This window comes from Cheilinus undulatus, linkage group 18 (assembly GCF_018320785.1).
Source record: "Cheilinus undulatus linkage group 18, ASM1832078v1, whole genome shotgun sequence".
Classification (NCBI taxonomy): Eukaryota; Metazoa; Chordata; class Actinopteri; order Labriformes; family Labridae; genus Cheilinus; species Cheilinus undulatus.
In genome coordinates, this window is record NC_054882.1 from 27,645,231 (window position 1) to 27,665,998 (window position 20,768).

Here is a 20,768-nt window from a genome sequence, read left to right on the forward strand (position 1 = left end):
CATCTTGCTCCAGTGTCAGTGTATCTTCTTGCTGCCAGGCCTCACCCCCTCTGACTGACCTGTCTGTGTGTGGAAAGTAGGCTAAAGTTACTGTAGAGGGGTCGCTGACCGACAAAGAGTTGCAGTCATTGGGTCACTGGAAGGAGAGAGACAACCCCCCTGCCTGGATGCAGACGCTGATGTCATGGCGAGACGCCTCAGGGACAAACTGCAGACGGGTGATGTCATAGTGTGCTTGAAAATCGGGTGGGTGGGTGATGGAGGAGACGGGATATGAATGTGTTCAAAATATAAGCGGCTGAATAAAGGGCGTCAAAGCCTTTCGAAGTGTCCTAGACCTGCATTATTTTCAGTGGTCAACAGGGGGCGACTAAAAAGAAAAGTTTTATTAAATAGAATCAGATGAGATTATAGGACTAGTAGTATAATAGCATATAACTAATATTATGAGGGCTAATAGCAGAACTAACCAAGAGTTCCATACAGGCACTCTTCTCTTTGACCTCTTCTGGCTCCAAATAAATAAAATGCCAAGGACAAAATTCAAAACTCAAAGTTAAAATATTCAGCCAACGTGGAACTGGTTAATCAGTATTCCTGGCTACCACTACACCATGAAGACAAAAGAACACTTCAAGCAACTCAAAGAAAAGGTTATTGAAAAGTATAAGTCAGGGGAAACCAAACACTGCACATCCCCACAAACACATCATCTCCACTGTGAAGCACAGTGGTGGCAGCATCATGTTGTGGGGATGCTTCTCAGCAGCTGGCGCTGGAAGGCCTGTAAAGATAGAGGGTAAAATGAATGTGGAACAATATAGGGAAATCCTGAAGGACAATCTTAATAAGTCTGCAAGAGAACTATGGCTTGAGAGAAGATTTATTTTCCAGCAAGACAAGGACCTGAAGACTACAGAGAAAGCTACACAGAAATGGTGTAAAGACAACAAGGTGAATGTTCTGGATTGGCCCAGTCAAAACCCAGACCTCAGTCCAACAGAGATTTTGTGGCTGGACTTGAAAAGGGTTGATCATGCCTGATCCTCATGCAACATGACAGAGCTAGAGGAGTTTTGTAAAGAAGAATGGAGTAAATTGCAGTGTCCAAATATGTAAGCTTGATCGAGGCCTTGTCCACACAGAGACGAAAACGATACATATCCGTTTCATTTTGAAAGAGTTTTACATAAACACGGGATTGTTTCAGGAAATGTCTGCGTAAGCACTGAACCACTGAAAACGTCTGAAAACGCTGTAGTATGTATGCCAAGCTTGTAAGTGGCGCTTTAACGAGAGAAGAAGATTACAGAAAACTGCCCAAAACTTTCTACTGGTTGCCCTTCTGGTTGTTTTCTGTGGTGGATTTAAAAACATCCGGTGTATGCTGTTCGTGGTGGTGGTAAAGAAGCATCAGATACTGTATTGCTGTAAAAGCCATAATGAATTCAGTAACTTCCGCAGCACAACACACCCCTGTGATCCACCATTGTTGTTTTGGTTTGACCCGTGCATGTGGCGTTAGTGGGCTACGCTGTGTATGATGTAATCGTTTCAAGAAAGTATGGTTGGCTGTCCAAACGGAGACGAAACGGCAAGTATTTACAGATTTGTTCGCTCTGGGACCCGGTTTCAAAAAGTAGAGTTTACAGTCACCGAAAACACCATTTCTGTGTGGATTAAACACAGATATGACAAAAAACTTTGGCGTATATTCCTGAATTTGTCTCGGTGTGGACAGGGCCTGAAACCTATCAACACAGACTCAGTGCTGTGATTGCAGCCAAAGGTGCATCTACTGAATACCGACTTAAAGGAGGAAAATATTTATGCAGTCACTTATTTTACAGAAAATGTTTTTTAAATTGAGATTAGTTTGTAGAAATCTGTCTCCACTTTGTCATTTAAAAAATAGAATTGAAAGTTGAGCCAAACTTAAGAGAAAAAATTAAAAGGTTAAGTTTTATTACCAGAACTTAAATTTTGCTGTAGTTTTTTGTCTTACATCTTTAGTTCTCCCAACTTTTCTTTCTTTTACAGTGAATGTAACAACTTGGTCCATGATTTGGACAACATCAACTAAACCTGTGTATGAAAATGCCCTATTCTGATCTTAGTGTTAGTGTTTTAAGAGCAACTGGCGAATTCGGCCCAATGATCTCATCAAATGAAAATCACGGAAACAGGATTACAGACAATTGACATTGTCCAGGATAAACTATCATAACAGACACTGCAGCCAAATCTGATTAGATCTCGAATCAGAAGTGCCTCTACTTGTCAAGGTGACCTTGAATGTGCCTGCTGTAATTCCAGGACGGTGACAGATGCACTCCTGTAACCACAACAATGTTCCACTTCAGATAATGACAGTGCCCTGTCAGAGTTTTGGTTTGTTTATTTGTTTGTTTGCTTGGTGGCGGTCTGGGGAGGCACAGCACCAGCTAGTATAGGGTGCCACCTGTGACCTTGTAAAAGAGAAGTGATGAAAAATTCATGTGTGAAATTTGACCGCTTGTTTTCTTTTGCTATTTAGATTCTCCACACTTCATAAATTATGTTTACTCAATAGTTTTCCCCAACACTCTGGCAGAGAACAATAATAAGGAAACTCAGAGCTGTGGTTATGGTTAGATAACCTAAGAGTGAGACAAGCTGTCTTCAACTGATTTATATCTGAAATATTTTAGCTGCATCAGGTTTCACACCATCGCTGTGAAGAAATCAGTGAACTAACCAGCATCAGTCATGAGTGACTTAAAGATACAAGACAAAGGATTAGCTTTGAAGTGTGGCTGCTGATTCCAAAAAAGCGTTCAGTTGACCGCTCTGTCCCCTACACGCAGACGCAGGTCTGAAATAGCTGTGTAATATGAGGGGCAGCTGTGATTGTGTGTGCACAAGCTCCAACATGCAAAGACAGCATAAACAGGTGTCTCCATCACACACACACATAATCTCTGATATCCAACATTCCAGCACAAGGCTGAGCCCGCTCCTCCTTTTCCTCACACCCTTCATTTACGACTCCCAAACACTCTGATTGAGGGATCCGTTTACACTAACAGGCCCGTAGTGAAACATGACTCTTTGTCGGACAGTTATGGATCGTATGGAAGATGAGGTCAGCGAGCGAACGCATAGCTGCTCTGCCTCACTGTCACTTTTCTAATTGGAACGACAGGCGGGGGTCATAACGCTCCAGAGTTAAGATCTTAATCTGCTCCACAGGATTGATGGCGACAATGTTTTGCACCCAGCGGACGTATTGACACATGCATCCAGATGCATGCGGGGTGAGGTATAGCCGGTGATCTGCTGACCTTGGGGATGATAAGCTCTCACACATGGTGAGGGATGCATCTGCATGTGAGTGTTAGGTGTGGATTTGGTACACTGTTCTTGCATCACTTCCATTTGTCTGCCTGGTGAGCTTCATAGCTCGCCCCGCCGTGTCCCAACAACTGGTATGATGAAATCACAGGCAGCTGCTGTGTGGCACAACCAGACAGGCAACCATACTCACCAGGGAAAGTGCCAGAATGGATGTGGACCACACAGTCCTGCACTGCATACACGTGGTGGGAAAAAACAAAGCTGTGGCATGAGGGCGAGGGCTCCATTAAAGGGCATCAAATATTCATCCGCCATACGGCACCAAGCCCCGTGGCTGTATCCCCACAGCATCAGTAGCAAGCCACGAGGAAAACTGCTCCTGAAAACAACAACAATGTGTGAACAGGAACAGGCAGATTTGGTAAACAGATCCCTGAAATAAAAGCATTAAAACTGCCTGTTAAATGGATGTAGAAGTTTGCTTTCTCATCTGTTTGCATTAAAACGTTAACGAACTAATGGCCAATAATGAGTGTAATAATGACATCACCAGACTGCGGCTCAATATGTCGAGTGAACTCCAAACTGTCAATAAAGCCTCCATCAATGAACCAGTACAGATCTACCCAGACTGCGATAAGGCTTTAAATGTGTTTAGTGCTGCTGTCAGTGTGGTAATTCTATAAGCAAGCCGACAGGCTGCCTGTGATGACATTATCAAGCCGTTAACAACCACAGCCGAGCTCCAGCCGTTCCTCTATAGGTGCTGTCATCCATCAATTTATGTAAGTGGCAGTGTTGTGTTTCTACAGGGTTGTACCATGACATCTTTCATGTTGTCTTTAGCATGGGATCATTCTTATAAAAATATTCATACAGTGTTGAAGCAGGGTTTTTTTTATTAGGGGTTGATTAAATGTAAACAATGATGATTATTGATATTTGAAACTGTGTTTACTTGTGTCAATGAGCCCTGGGAGCCCAGTTAATGTACTCTCCACCAGGGGGCAGCATTAACACATTTTCCACTCCCCAAGTTTGGTATGATTTTTTTTTCATGTCTGTTGTTAAAGTAAAGTAGATGCAGCTCTGCCATCACCTTGACTATTTGGAACTTCTTTTTAACCCTAATATTTTTTATTTTTGTAAATTATTTTCTATTTAGAGAGGTTATTCAGGTTTGCATAGGCCCACGTGAATTTGCTATTTTTCCATATTTAGTCTTTATTGTCTTTATTTTTTTTTTCTGTTTATTGTTACTTTTCATTTATATTTATAATGCCACTCCTCTGTCTAATGGACAACATAAAGCCCGACATCTAAAAAGGAGGAGAGTGTGTGTTGTGGGAATTAAAACCTGTTTCTTTCCAGGGGGAGAAGTAACTAAGTACATTTACTCAAATTGCTGTAATTGAAAGGTTTTTTTGTTTGTTTGTTTTTTTAAGGTTTATTTTGGGCATTTTTGTGCCTTTATTTGATAGAGCAGGAACGAGAGCAGGAGAGAGACATGCGGTAAAGGGCCTCAGGCCGGATTTCGAGCCTGGGCCATACACATACATGAGGCGCGCCTTAACCACTCAGCCACTTGTGCCCAGTACTTAAAAAGTTTTTGGGGTATTTGTACTTTTTAAATACATTTTGAAATCAGTACTTTTACTTAAGTTTTAACCAGAGTAACTGTACTTTCACTCGAGTAAAATACTCTTGTACTTTTTCCACCTTTGTTTACTACACCGGGGGTGTAGTAAACAACCCTCACACTGATCAAACGTATATTAATTGCTATTTTCTTTGCCCTTTTTTTCGGAAAATATACGTCACATTTTGGTCTTCTGAGGCTGTTTTTACTAAAACCAAACTCCAGATAGTTGTCATCATAATTTCTTTTAGCTGGTTTGGGCCGAGCATCACTTGATGAAGTGGACACGCTTAAATATTTATCCCTTGTTGCTAGCTGGACCTGCACACTAAACGCTGAGCAAAGCGACTGATGTGTGAGGAGTGATAGATTTACGTGATATCTCACAATCATATCTGAGTTTTTAACGGCCCAAAGCAGACTTATGTCTGGATCATTGGTTTAGTAGGGTGGCTCACGGACTCCCAGGGGTCCCCGGACCTCCGTTTGAGAACCACTGTACTACACAGTAGCACATAGTGAGAGAATGATTCCATATCACATCTCCAAACAGCAAAAACTTGATTTTTACTCCATTCTGAGTTAAATAGTCTTCAGTGTTGGAGTTCAACTAGAGATGGGCGATACCAGGGTTTTTTAATTCAATACAATACCGATACTTTTTGATGTAATTTTATCGATACTGATACCAATACTTTTGAGGAAAGAATAAAATATTGTGCTTGCAAACTTTCAAAAGGTACACATTTCAGGCAGTTAAAGAGGCATACGCAGGTCATTCAGAAATTCATTTAGGGGGAAAATTCAATCAAATTACAATGTTTAAGCAGGTAAAAAATAAAATAAATAAATTATTATCATAGCACAAACTTGTATATAGAATTAAAATATCCACAACATAACCAATTTCTTTTCTTTTTTTAAATTCAGATAGAAGGGTTAGCCATCTATACCCACTAATTTGAAACAAAGATGTAAGAAATACAAGTCATCCAAGATTTTTATTTATCTTGTTATGTTTCTACAATTTGGACTTTATACATTTTATGGTATTGGCATGTGGTCTCAGTATTTTTTATGTTGTATTACAATTTTGAAATTTGCTTAGGGACCACACTGAGTGAGAAAGACAGCCAGGTTCACATCGCAGAGTATAAAATCACTTCGTATGCGAGCGAGTGGAGTTGCTGAAATCTGTTACTCATTAATGATTGGTCCTCAAAGTCACATGGTACGGCAGGATCAACATGTCCGATTGGTCCTTAAAGCCATGTGACACAGATGAGCAGGTAAGGCATGTTTGATTGGTCTCCAAACTCACGTGACATGGACTGGCAGTAAATCAAAACAGCCTGGAAGAGAGAGGCAGGGAGGCACTTGTGGAGAAGCGGTGGTGAGACGTATTTTATAGTACTCATTTGGTATCGACCAAGAGTACTTGGTAAGTATTACTCCCACCACTAAGTTCAGCTCAATAAAGAGTCAATCAATCTATTTCTGCCCACTGCTATTTTAAATCTGAGGGCAATGTTTCCCATCATGCCCTTGGGCAGAGTGTTTAGATGTGTTTTGCTGTGTTGGGATGTTCCCTGTTGGAGTTCCTTTGCTCATGTTTCTGGATAGTTGTTATTTTTGATGTGAGAAAGTTTGCACCGTGAGTGAAGTTATCCACTGAGTTATAGTGTCCGTCTGTGGCTCAAGGTAGTCCTTAAGGACAAAAGTGTGAATTCCTCATTAGTATGTATAAGGTTGACACTCTGCTTTGTTCTAATCTGTAGGGCGACTGTGGCCCAGTAAGTTGAGTTGGTTGTACCAAAATTGGAAGGTTGTTGGTGTCATTCCCAGCTCCTGCAGTCACATGTTGATGTGTCCTTGGACAAGACACTTAACCCCAACTTGCTCGCACTGCTACTTTAAATTAAATACTTTTTATTTTTACTTGAGCGACTGTAAACTGTACTTTTACTAGAGTACAATACTTGTCTGTGAGGCCAGTGATGTTGTGGGCATGGAGCTAGATTTTCTGACGGCTGTGTCAGAAAGGAGGAGGAGGAATTTTTTATTTAAACCAAGGGTCACTGAAGATCTTTAGCTCTGGATGTGAAGGATGTCTAACTCTTGACTTATCTTCCTTCATTTATTTAGTTTTCTGTATTAGAAAGATAGTCAGGTTAAATGCAACTTTTACTTTAATATTTTTCAAATAAAGGTTTTAATGCATTCATTTCCTGCAGAAATTCTTATGGTCTGGCTGTTGTATTTTGGACTAGCTGTCATTTATGCAGATTCTGTTTCGACAGGCAGGAGTAGAGAGAATTACCGAAGTGTATTTGAGATTAAATGAAAGCATGTATTATTGTTTCAAGGTGATTTCTGGTACATCTGAACTGATATGCTAATCCAAATTAAGACGTCAAATCAAGACATGTCTTCCGCCATAACTGCACCGGCCTCTTGTTGCTTCTTGCTTACATCACGACTCCACTGCACCCGAAAGTACTGCCCCTCATCGCAGATTGGTCATGTCACTTTCTAACCAGGCCCAAACGGTTCAGACAGGAGCTTTGCAAGATGGATTCGCCAGTGAGAAACACAGAAATGGGCTTATCCATCTGCTTTGCCAGGTTAGATAACTTCTGTTTTATTCATATTAAGGAGTAGTACGTTGTGGGACATTGTTACGGCTTAAAGAAAGATAAAGCATGTCCTCAGAGTGGCAATGCAAATTGTATCGTGCCTGTGGTTCACGTGTTCCAAGGGCAGCAACGTTGGGTTGTCCTGTTAATTCAGACAGACAGAGTACCTTTATGTGGAAAACGTTGCTGACCACTGATGTCAAACTATTTGCATGTCTTGCTTATTCAAATTTCTGTTTATTATATCTCTACTGCTGTACTGTGTATACTGGGATATATAAGGTATTTCTGATTCTGGTTTTACTTCAACATACTTTTGCCTTCAGAGCTGCTTTTATTCTTTGTGGCATAGCTCCAATAAGGTGCTGGAATCATGGAACCAGGTTAAAACTAGTATCACATCATCACAATATCACATCCACAATATGAATCTAACATTCCTACAACAACTCAAAGATATTCTACTGGATTGACATCTGGTGACTGTAGAGGTTGTTGGAGTACAGAGAACTTAATGTCATGTTCAAGAAACACTACTGGAAGTGCATTCACAAGCATTTGGACAGGTGTACCTAATAAAGTGGCTGGTTAATGCATGTGAAAACAGAATAAAGCTGAGCTGGATTCAAATGGATAAAAAGTTATGGTGTTGTAAACAGATATACTAGGTCTTGCTGGGTAACTGTTATCTCTTTATATGATGGCTATGGTAGAGGAAGTGTTAGGCCTATACTCTTGTCTTACATAAAGGCACTAATCCCTTACTGCAAAAATACTTGTCACCTTTTAAGTTAATGCCCTGAAAATTCACCTAAATGTGACTGAATATAACCAGGAACACTGTTACATTTTTTCTTATGATTGCATCAATTACATGCTTTATTTTTCCATTTAGATAACTTTAGTCTGCAGCATCTCCCTGTAGCCAAAGTAATGCCAAATGCCACCACTGCCCCTTAATGTTTTATTTTGCTTAAAAAAAAACTCAAAGACAGCTCTGTGAGCAAGTCACCTTGTGTTATCAAGCATACCTTTTTACTGTTCCCTTTTTCCCTTTTTAATCCATAACAACCTCCTTTTTCCGTGGTTAAGTTCAGGTCACAATTTTCCATCTACCCAAAGTTTCTTATTTTCTTACAGAATCAAAATCAGCATTATCACCCAAGTGTGCTTGTGCAACAAATTTGTTAGCTTTTCTCTCAATGTACAGATTAGCCTTTCAAAATAAAAGCAGGTCTGTACCCAATGAGAAGTCAATTATTCTTAGTAAAAGGCAGTACAAATATCCAAACTGAAACAAAAACAGCACAAAACTGCACAAAAATTGAATTACATGTGAAAAATGTTGATTGATCAGCATTAACTACTGAAATTCTGAGTATATATGAGTATACTAGTATAAACCTGTGTTTGCTGCCCCTCTTCTGACTCTGAAAGGGAAATAACAAACAAACAAGAGTTTTAGCCATGATATGGCAGTGTAGCAGCACTGATGTCTGCAAGCTCACATTATGCAGATATACAGTCATGTTCAGAAGTTTTCAGGCATGTAGGGCACAGAGGATTCACCGTGGAAGCACAAAAAACCGGACTGTTGCGCAGTGGGAATGTGTGTGGTGCAAAGGAGAATCACGCCTCTCTGTTTGGCAGTAAGATGGGCGAGTCTGGGTTTGGTGGCTTCCTGGAGAACATTACCTATCTGACTGCACAGTGCCAACTGTGAAGTTTGGTGGAGGAGGGATAATGGCATGAGGCTGTTTTTCAGGGTCTAGGCTAGGCCCCTTATCTCCAGTGAAGGGCAATCTTAATGCTTCAGCATACCAAGACATTTTGGACAATGCTATGCTTCCAACTTTGTGGCAACAGTTTGCCTTGTTCTATTTCAATATGACTGTGTCTCAGCGCACAAAACAAGGGCTATAAAGACATGTTTGATCAGGTTGTTGTGAAGGAACTTGACTGGACCTCACGGAGCCCTGACCTCAGCCCCACAGAGCACCTTTGGGATGAACTGGAATAGAGATTGAAAGCCAGGCATTCTTGTCCAACACCAGTGCCTGACCTGATAAATGCTCTACAGACTGAATGGGCACAAATTCCACAGAAACACACCAAAATCTTGTGGAAAACCTTTCAAAAATAGTGGTTGCTTTTATAGCTGCAAAAAGGGGAGGGGGGCATATTAAAGCACAGGTTTTTGAATACAGTGTCATTAAAGTCCTTGTTATGTAATGGTCAGGCGGCCAAATACTTTTCTCCATATAGTTTATCTTAGCTGTTTTCTGTCCCATAATGTTAACATAGTCAAATACATGTTACAGGAGTGTCTGTATGTAGCTCATATCTCCTTGTGGCAATCTGCCAGCTGTTTATTTAGCATGATGCCCCACTAGAAGCATTTTGCAAGTTAAATAAAGCAGGAAGGACATCAGGTGTTCATCTTCCCTATAATATTATAGCTGTGACACCGCTGTGGAGGGTGAGCACACAGAGACTCCCCTCGCTCTGGGAATGACAGCTGAAGAAAGTGGAAGAAATACACCAGGAGGTCATATCATCTTCACTCCTCAGGATGATTTTACACCAGGACAGAAAGCACTGCTGGGTGATAATCCTATTCTGTGGGATAATCTTCATGGACAGCCTATGTGAGAGCTCCGGTAAGGACATTCAATTAAGAACTTCAGTCGTTTTCGACATAACTTGGCACCTTTCCTTCTCAATAATATGGGGTCATAATGATTTTTGCAGGCAGAAAGGAGACCTGCCAACCTATACCTAAAAATGTTCTGTTTGTCCGCCCCAACAAGAACATTGATCCTTCATGTTCTTTTCCAAACGGTGAGCGCTGCACTGTAAAAAAGTTGTTCTGGCTGAAAATTTTAAAGACAGTCAGATTAAACTGCATTTCCTGCATTTCAGAAACTGTCGAGGTCAGCGGAATAAAACTCTGTTTCAGAATCCACACAGAAGATCCAGAAGGTACAGCTGTGTACAGTGGAAATGACAAAACAATGTTTTCTTGGTCATTAGGCCCATCTAAATACTGTGTTTTGTATTTTTTAGACTGTTGTGATGGCTTCAACTGCAGCTATAAAACCAACTATGAAGAAAACCCCTCCAGCTTAATTGTAATTGTGAATAAAGAGACTCTGTCCCTGCAAGATATTGTGATCATGAATACAGCTGATGATAATTTCAACTGTGTCCCATCAAACTTGTCCAGTGTCCCAGGTAATGCAAAGAAACACAAAAAGAGTGCATGTAGAGGCTTTTCCTGCAGACTGTTCCTTTTTTTTAAACAGACTACTGTAGTGAAAGACTGCCCCCTATTGGTAGAAAAGAGCATTTTACTTCCACCAACTGTGAAGGTCTCCTCTTATAACCAACTCTTGAATTTTGCCTTTTGCAGGTTCCCTTTTTAACATCCACAAGTGTTTTAACAAGGGTAAAATTACAAATCCTACATAGCTCTTTCTTTTCATATCAGCACCAATTTAACAAAAGATATTAAACTATCATGTTTAAATACTTTTCAGGTGTACATAATGTTCGATTAAGTAATAAAACCCTCTGTGGAAAGGATTCCCCAGAAGAAGAATGCCAAGGTTTTATCATTGCTTTTTAAATTTTGCTTTTTAACCTGAAGTAATATTGCATGCACAATAACTTTTTATTCATATGTATGGTTGTGACCTGCAGGTTTTCCAGGAACAGACCACAAATTCAGTGTAAGTGGGGATGGAAATAACTTGAAAGTGACTTGTGCGTCGTTGTGTAAACCATCCCAGCAGGATCTATGTCCTGAAAGACCCCCTGAGAGCGATGAAAGCGCTGGGAACAGCTTGGAAGCTGCACTGTAAGTCTCTACCCTATGCAGTGCTGTGTCATTCACTCTAAATTGATCCTGAATATCCTGGAGACAATGAAATATTTGTGTTTCCACTGCAGAAATATTGTAGGAAACATCTCATTCATATTGGAAAGCATGACCAGTTGCTCCACAGTAGCAATAAAAAAAGGCAAAATCAGAGGACTGGTACACAAACTGCCCGCCGAAGAACAAACCAGCATCAACATTGGAATCACATCAAAAAATATCTCCGTATGCTTTTTTGATTCAAGAGTGCCACAGAGGTTTGGTTGAATAACACGAGATTTGTGATCATATTTCATTGTTATTTTTAATAGATTCTGAAGGACAACAATGATTCGCAGACAGAGTTATCTCTACTGGTTCAAGTCTCAAAAGAGGCCAGTGAAATGGCAGTGAAAAGGGGCGGTTCATATGTTGGACTTTTTCAAGTCCCAGAAGTCTATCAGGTAAAAATACATTCAGAAAGTATTCCATAATTTTGTCATATTACAGCCTGATTCTGCAGTTGAAAAGAATCTTTTTTCATTTACATTAATGTAGACTCAGCACTCCATAACGACAAAGTGAAAACAGAATTTAAGACATTTTTGCAAATTTATAAAAAAAAAAAAAAAAACCTGAAATGTCATATTGACAAAAGTATTCAGACCCTCACGTGAAAGTCTGCTTGACTTTTCATGTGTTTTACACTGAGGAGAGGCTTCTGTCTAGCCACCCTGCCATAAAGCCCACATCAGTATAGTGCTGCAGTGGTGGTTGTCCTCCTGGAACTTTGTCCTATCTCCACACAGGATCTGTGGAGCTCAGTCAGAGACCATCAGGTTAAAGCTCTTCTCCCCTGATTGCTCAGTTCAACCAGGTGACCAGCTCTTGAAAGAGTCCTGATTGTGCCAAACTTCTTCCATTTAAGAATTATGAAGGCCACTGTGATTTTGGGAACTTTCAGTGCAGCAGAACTTTTATGTAGCCTTCCCCAGATCCATGCTTTGTAACAATCCTGTCTCTGAGCTCTGCAGACACTTCCTTTGATCTCATGGCTTGGTTTTTGCTCTGAAATGCATTGTCAACCCTGAGGCCCTCTATGGAGAGGTGTGTGACGAAGCACTGAACCTAGGCAGACGCCTTGTGTCAGGGGGGCAGTTGTTGATGAATTGATGAATTGTGAGATTAGGTTTAATCCAGGTGAGAGCAGCCTGTAATATTGAGGGAGCGTTCCTGATTGGATGAAGGTGGTGAAGGCAGCCATGAGGTCATGGAGAACAAGGATACTGAGATGTTGTAATGTTGATATATGTTGAATTTATTGTGGAAAGGATTGGGCCAAACTGCTTCATTGTAAGTCTGAAAACTCCCTGCCATTGAAATGAGTGTAAAATCTCTCAAAGGGCTGGAAAACTTAATCAAGTTTTAAAGGTTGTGTGAAAAAAAAATGATACAAAAACACTGAGTGGAACAGAAAAAAGCCTGATATGTTGGAAATATACTGAGAGTTTAATGGAGTTTCTAAGTGAATGTAGGAATAAGTTATAAAGGTTTGATTGAGGTTGAAAGGTTGGAACTTTTGTAGAAAGAATTTCATGCATTTCACTGGGCTGAATTCAGAACAAAACACTGAATATGCCTGAAATTATGAACTCTACTATGGAGAAATAAGAAGAAGGAAAAATAAAGAACTAACATGCATGAGAGTGTGAATGAAAAGTATGAGCTCAGCCTTCTATAGAGACGTTTTAACATTCCCACAAAGTACTGGTGAGTCACTGATACATTTACAAAAAGAAAGGACAAACTGCATTTGTTTAAATGCAAGTAGGACCAAATAAGCCCACAGAGTCAATATAATAAACAAAACCAACAATTCTTCTAATATAAAAACAGAGTTATGCTATGGTATTCCACTTTCAACAGGATCTTCCTGACAGCTCGTTTCTGAACAACGAGGCTGTTGAAATTGAAATGGGAGCAGAAATATCCAATCTCTCAGAGACCATCGACATTCAGTTCAGAAATGTGGACAAGGTAACAGACACAGCAGCTACAAATATAATAACAGTATGAAGTTGTAGAAACAAGAAAATAATTTTTCTGTTATTCTGGCACAGAAAGGAAAAGTCGCTTCTTGCAGGTCCTGGAATGGCAAAGGTACTGTCAGAATTTTTGTGATACTTTATAATGGCTATACTGTTCTTACTAACCTTGCAAAACTGATGCAGGTCTTTCTTACACAGCTGAAAGACTTGTTCTTAAGCAGAAAATGCTAAACCCCGGGTCCCGGTGGGGGTTAAGCTGTACTGGAAGCCTATAAACTAAGAATTAACACGGGCAATAAAAACTGCTGGTGAGGCGAGTAGTTCAGATGTAGCAATAGCTGGAGTTTTTATCAGAATTGACGAATTTTTGTTAAAAAAAAGAGCAAAGTACCACATTGAAAGTGTTTCTTGATAGAAAATATGTTTTTACTGTTGTCCTGACCAGCTTCAGCATGAAATGGATTCAATATCTGGCCCCACTGATACTGAACTACTATAGCAGATGCCTGTCAAGCTCACACTGTGTAGTTTACTCACCCAGTCAGCACATGCCAACTATGCTGTGCTCTGTTTGATCCATAATGAATGTGGCAGACAAAACGTTCGTCCAATCACCCTCATGGAATTTTTTCAAAGGGTCTGCCCTTCAAAAACACGGGCTTTGCATAGACAAATATAAAATCGCCTATCCTATATCCTTGTAACGAGTTACTGGTATTCAAAGTGAGACAGCTAGCTAACAGTCATCCAGTGAGCATAAGGCAAAGTTTTCTTGACACTGGTTGAAGAATTTGACAGTCTGTGAAGCTACAAAAAAAGCACAAATTAAAAAGGTGGAATCAAAATGAAGTAATTCATTTCTGGCCTCATCTCTAGCATTTTAAAGTCAAAGGAAAACAGTATTTACAGACAAACTGTGTCAGAGGCAACAATGTTGAAGATCATTTCTCAGGAGGAAGTAGCAGCTGCCTGATTCTAGAAAACTTAACTGGTTCAGAGAGAGATTAACTCTTTGCATGCTCACTATGTTTTGTCAAAATTGAGCAGTACTGAATATCCTTTTAAAAGAACAGAACAGTAGCCTTCAACAAATCAAATGTGTGTCATGGCAGGACTCAGCCTTCAATCCCACCTGTCTAACTAATAATGCATGAAAAAGAGAAGCCATTATTTCATAACAGTGGTGTCATCTGTCCTTTCAGGAAAAGATCCCATATGGATTAAAGATGGCTGCTACACAAATGAGACAAATGACACCGTCACATGCCAGTGCTCTCATCTGACATTTTTTGCAGTACTATTGGTAAGACAAACATGCTACAGCTAATTTGACTTGAGTTCATCTGTTATTTCTATGAAGGCCCAAGGAGGACATGCATCCACACTTCTTTTTATTAATATGGTAGCACTTTATTTAAGTGGGCCCTTATTATCTAGTAACATTGTGAAAATAAGTGTAATTATCTGGTAATTTCTCAAGAATAAAGTGCTAAATTACCTTGTAATAAGCTGTCATTTTACAATGTAGTTACTTGCAAATATGGTAGCATTAAGGAAGTATTTTCCTGGTTAAATAAAGTGATTGTGTGTTAATTTTTAAGTAATTTCTTACAAAATGGTGGCAATTCTCTAGTAATATGGTGATATTTTACCCGACCCTTACCCTAACCCCTAAGTTAACCCTCTAACCTTAACCCTAACTCTAGAAGTTACTTGAAAATATTTCAGGAAGGACTCACTTTAATTTAGTGGGTGAAAAGAAAAGAAACATTCCTTGGAGTTAACTTATCAAGAAAAATTCAGATTTTTTTTTTTTTTAATTACATGATATTAGAAATTTCATGCCATTTCTTGGTATAACTAGATAATTACCACTTATTACTATCAAATTATAAGATAATTAGGGCCTACTAAAATAAAGTAGTACAATTTCTGTTTGTGATTATTTTCTCATTTTTTAAGTATAATTTGGTTGTTTTCTCAAGGCCTCAGCTCATCTATCTTGTTATCTTGGGATAACAGTGCTGGTTGTACCATGCTAACAAAAATGTTTCAATTATTTTTCAAGACATCAACTCATCATTACAAGAAAGCCAGCATTATAATCTTGAGATAGCATAAATAAGTTGAGATTTTGAGAAATCCACTCATGGTCACAGGAAAACTGAGTAAATAAAATATGAGCATAAACATTTACTCTGAGCTTTCACAAAATTCACACAAAATCTAACATATATTTCTTTTCAATATTTCTTTTTTATTTCTACTAATCAGTCTCCTCCACCGAGAAACATCAGCATTTCAGATCTAAGGTCTCTTACTTACATCACATCCATCGGATGCGGCCTGTCGTTGTTTTTCTTGGTGGTGGCCATCATTATGCACTGTCTCATCAGGTGAAAAATTACATGCTATTTTGTACTTTGACTTTGAACCATGACAACTTTTTCTAATACCAGACTATACCACTCCACAGGAAGAGGAAAGCAAGCCAAGCTACTCACATCCTCATAAACCTCTTCGTAGCCATGTTCACCCTCAACCTGTCCTTCCTCACAAATGAAAAAATTGCAAATTTAGGGAACTTTGGCGTATGTGTGGCAATCGCAGCGTTGCTGCACTACACTATGCTGGCAACATTTAGTTGGTTTTTAGTGGAAGCTCTGCACTTCTACTTTACTTTGCTGAAGCTTCCATCTACTATCAAACATTACATGAAGAAGATTTGCATCATGGGATGGGGTAAGCAAACTGAAGTTCACTAATTTCATACTCTCATGACAAAAATATGTATATTTGTAATTTTCTTTCCTCTCAGCCACACCAGCTATTGTTGTGATTCCTCTTCTGGCCTTGAAGAAATACAATTACTTGGACATTTCTGCTGACGACGGGACTAAGGCAACCATGTAAGAACCTGTTATTTTCTAAAAGGTTTGTAGAAAATAACAGAAAATCCAAATGAATTGTTATTTCTGCTGTTGATTTTCAGGTGTTGGATCTCTGATGCTAGTATCCACCAGGGAGTGAACATTGGCTATTATGCTGTAGTGTTCATCTTCACCCTCAGCATATTCATCCTAACTGTGCGACAGTTTTCTTTCCTCAAGCCCCCTCAAGTGAAAACTTGGGAAGGCAGCTCCATTAGGTCAAACTCCTTCTCTATCCTGGGCCTGTTCCTGCTACTTGGCCTCACCTGGGCCTTTGCTTTCTTCAGCTATGGACCTCTGCTTATAGTCTCGTACTACATCTTCACCATCCTCAACTCCTTTCAAGGTACAAAATCCAAACTAATGCACTCACAATGGTCTAAATTACGTAGTGTTGAGGAGCAGTGACACCAAATCCACATTTTAAAAAGTTAACTAAGTTTATTTTTTTAAATACTCAAATTCAGAAGGTGCAAAAGCCTAATCATACATCCATATACATTTTATTTGATCTTAAATGATCTTCATTGTCATGTTGGGACGTGAACCTTCAGCCCAGTCTGAGGTCCTCAATGCTACAGAATAGGTTTTCTTTGAGGATATGTCTGTACTTCACTCCATCCAGCTTTCCATCAACCCTGACCAGTCTCCAAGTCCCTGCTGCTGAAAAACACCCCCTCAGCATGATGCTGCCACCACCATGTTTCACTGTTGGGATGGTATTGGGCAGGTGATGACAATGCCTGGTATCCTCCAGACATTACATTTAGAGTCAAGGACACCCAGTTCAGTCTTTGTTTCATTAGATAGAGTAGGGGTTAGTGCTGTTGCCGCACAGCAAGAATGTTGCTGGTTCGAATGCCGGTTGGGGCCGTTCTTTGTAGTTTGCATGTTCTTCGTGTGCATATGTGGGTTCTGCCTGGGCACTCTGGCTTCCTTCAACCGACCAAAAGCATATTTGTTAGGTGAACTGGTGACTCTAGATTAGCCGTAGGTGTAACTGTGCCTGGTTGTTAGTTCGATATGTCAGCCCTAGGATTGACTGAGGGGGGGGTTGCTTGCTTTTGTAGTGGTGATTTAAGATGTCTGACAGTTTGTAAGGGAAAAAATACCCCAAAGTTCAAAGTTGAGGATTCTGCTTGTGGCTCTGTTTTCACTGTTGGGAGTGTGTGTAGAGTCGTAAGACCAAAATGTTGGTCAGGCCGTAGTTGGGTCCTTGTCAGCCGTCACCACATGACATACGATCCAAGAGAAAGACTGTGCGACATCCAAGTAAGAATTCGTGTCTGAGTCAGATGAAATTCTCACACTGTACACCTGGCTTAGGCATGCCTCCCTATTTGCTGTTGCAGAGCAATGCAAGCTGTTGCCAGTTTCAACTCATCCAGTAGCAAATCTATGGTCTGTACTGAGCCTAGGATCCCCTTCAGAAGAAATTAATACGTCTCATCTCTTAAACTGTTGAGAACTAAAGATAAAGACTCAAGTCAACTCATTATAATGGGAGAAAAAAAACTAGAGCTACTGTCTGGCTCTTACATACCTCCTTAAAGTTTCCAATTGCCAAACAGTGAAAGTGCAGAGGATGGTCCAAGTAGTACTAATATTATAAGCAAGGGCTGGCCATAAGTCATTAAGAAATTTACTTTAGACCTCTGAAATCTAACCAGATCCTCTTTGAATGAGAGTGAACACATGAACACTTACAAATTCCTCATAGCATTCATAAGATAGTATGTTGACAGGCTTGAGTCAGGACAAAAATTTGTGTAAAGTTTGAAGAAAATCCCAAAGAGGAAAGGTAAAGCAAGGAATGACCACGAGCCCCAATGACCTTAACCTTTAACCTAGGACTTTTAAACAGTTCATCCTTGGGTCAGCGTCAACATTTGGGCAAAGTCAGAAGGAAATCTGTAAAAGCCTTTAGATGGCCTCAAACGCCGGATGGACAACCCAGTAATGCCTCTGGACTAATAGATCGTCAGCACTGAGACATCAATGCTCTAGGATAATGAGATAAAGATTTTGGGAAACATCCAACATATACTCTTTATCATGGAAAAACTAAGTAAAATCAAATATGTCCTCTTTGAGCTTCCATAATGTGTATCTTTGCTGGAATATCTCTACTTTTTCAGGCTTCTTTCTGTTCATCTACTATTGCTACTCCAGTAAAGCCATTGGAGGGAACAGCAGTGCCACAGCCACCAGCAGCAGCAGCACGGCTACATCCAACACAGCCATCCCCTCTCTGTATCAGTGATGCTCCATGGACAGGAAGTTCTCTGTAACTGACACAAGAGGGCAGCATTTCCTTTACTTAGCCAAGTAGATCTCTCATCCTTGTAGTCTCTCCAGCTTTGTGTTTCTTACTGAATGACTACCCTGACCTGATGCGGCTAATCTGGATTACCTTCATTGAGAAAATTTCTCAGGCGCTGGCTGACAGAGGCGATGGCGTAATCTCCTGGAAGTCATTTGCGTGGATGACTCTGCGTCTTTACAGCAGCCCTGTCTGAGTCACTGTGAAACATGCAGAGAAGATTATGATTCACTCAGGTTAAATTACAGAGCCAGTAAATTAAAGCTTCGTCATGCATTGGAATGCAGAGTGTAGATGTTTAAGATGTGAAATATTTCCTCTTTATGACTGATGTGGCCGTCATGTGGAGCGATGATGGCAAAGAGCAGAAAAAACAAGGTGAAGGGAAGTCATGTCTTTCTTATATTTTAGAGCGTTGGGATCTGAGCTCGGCAGCGAGCGCTTTGCGTGCCTGCAGATAATTATTGTGTGCCTAGAGAGAGCCGTATCCACTGTGAGGGGAGCCTTAAACAGCTAACAAGAAATGAGCTCATGGCTACCTATAGTGATAGGAGGCCTCAGGCTCTACTGTTATGTTGCAACAATTGTCTGCAATATGACTGTATTTTCAACTAGCATTTATAGCTTCTAAAAGGTACATAAAGATGATATTTTAAAGTTTTTTCTTCATATAAGCTCCAGTTAAAATTTAGTAGGCTACTTAAGACTCTTTAATGTGACTACAGGCTGTTAATATGATTAAATCTTAATTATACATGACTTTAAGACAGTTTTCAAACATTTTTCCCAAGGTGCACCTGAGATCAAGCCAGAATCTCAAGGCCCACCTTATTCATATATAACCAAAAAGAACATCTTTAACACGTGTTACTGAATCTTTAGTTGTAGCAATATTATATGGTTGTACAAATTCCCACAGCACTCCTAGACTCGCAAGGGAATCACATCTGCCTTATACAACTGTATATTTTTTAAAATACATTTTACTTCTGTTTATTGTGAAATGCTTCTTTGTAATTTACAGTATGATACATTTTTCACTTTTATTCATTAATTTGTATATCTTTGGTTTAAGATCTTATGGATACAATATTGTTAAGATGAGGCTTGAGGAGGGTTTATTCAGGCATTGCAGCAATGCAAAGACAAGAAAGAGGGAGCAAATAAGAGGAAATCTTCTGCACGGAGGGATTGGCAGCCTGTTGAAGCAAGCCACAATTTTCTTATGTGTTGTTATCAGTGTATCAATTACATGTATTTCTTATGTATTGCATTATGCATGTTTTACAGTAAATAAACACTTCTAACAGGTTTAATTTTAAAAATTTGCCTTCTCTTTAAAGAACTCATGGTATGATACAGTTCCATAAGTGACAAACTCATAGTACAATTATGGTACATAATATTTTAAGACAGTACTACACCATGAAGAGTCCTCTTCAAGAACTAGAAAGATGAAAAAGTTATGTTTTAATTCATTAAACTAAAAACACAAACAAAGCTATGTGTTCTTTACTTGCAGTGTGAATTTCAGGGTAACTCGATATGATCCAATACTATGTTGAAATGGTTCCAACCTTTGTTCCTGTATTTCAGGCCAATATCTGGCTTAATACGTGTAGTCTGAGCTGACCTTAAGGTATGCAGGATGAGCAGAAGACCTGTGAACTGAATGGAGGTGCGTGATGATTGATCAGCTGATCACCAGAGCGGAGAGCGACTAAGAATGGAAGAAGGTGTATATATGAATGAGTGGTGACCAGTGAATGAGTAGAAGCAGTCTTCCTGCTTGAACTTCTACTGAGCTTCATTACAACCTTTTTTGCATTGAGTGATGCATTACAGAGAGTAAAAATGATGTGTCTTTTCAACTGACTGGTATCAAAGACCTCTAAAGAGAATGAGAGCAGAATTAATGTGGCTTCTGAACAGATTAAATCTTAATACTTTGTGTGCGTTACAAAATCTCCTGGTTTAAAGGTCGCATTCTTTACCTG

General features: G+C 39.7%; 1 protein-coding gene and 1 long non-coding RNA gene across 2 annotated transcripts; both read left to right on the forward strand.

Annotated features, from left to right (window-relative positions):
• Positions 1 to 10,123: 10,123 nt before the first annotated feature.
• Positions 10,124 to 10,729, forward strand: LOC121526490. Its single transcript, XR_005993319.1, has 4 exons — positions 10,124 to 10,271; positions 10,363 to 10,452; positions 10,534 to 10,593; positions 10,678 to 10,729. It is a non-coding gene; the product is annotated as an uncharacterized LOC121526490 (long non-coding RNA).
• On the forward strand, positions 10,728 to 19,947 carry LOC121526489 (adhesion G-protein coupled receptor G2). The gene is made up of 14 exons (XM_041813133.1): positions 10,728 to 10,845; positions 11,024 to 11,059; positions 11,151 to 11,219; positions 11,314 to 11,470; positions 11,563 to 11,716; positions 11,803 to 11,934; positions 13,397 to 13,507; positions 13,591 to 13,630; positions 14,721 to 14,821; positions 15,793 to 15,914; positions 15,995 to 16,260; positions 16,337 to 16,427; positions 16,511 to 16,794; positions 18,587 to 19,947. Exons 1-14 carry the CDS (start codon positions 10,788 to 10,790, stop codon positions 18,709 to 18,711), a joined length of 1,746 nt encoding a protein of 581 aa, XP_041669067.1. The 5' UTR covers positions 10,728 to 10,787; the 3' UTR covers positions 18,712 to 19,947.
• The last annotated feature ends 821 nt before the right edge of the window (positions 19,948 to 20,768 follow it).

Coding starts and splice junctions, on each gene's coding strand:
- LOC121526489 (XM_041813133.1), top strand. CDS start 10,788: ATGAATACAGCTGATGATAATTTCAACTGTGTCCCATCAAACTTGTCC. Junction 13,631..14,720: donor CAGGTCCTGGAATGGCAAAG/GTACTGTCAGAA, acceptor CTGTCCTTTCAG/GAAAAGATCCCATATGGATT. Junction 16,795..18,586: donor CATCCTCAACTCCTTTCAAG/GTACAAAATCCA, acceptor CTACTTTTTCAG/GCTTCTTTCTGTTCATCTAC.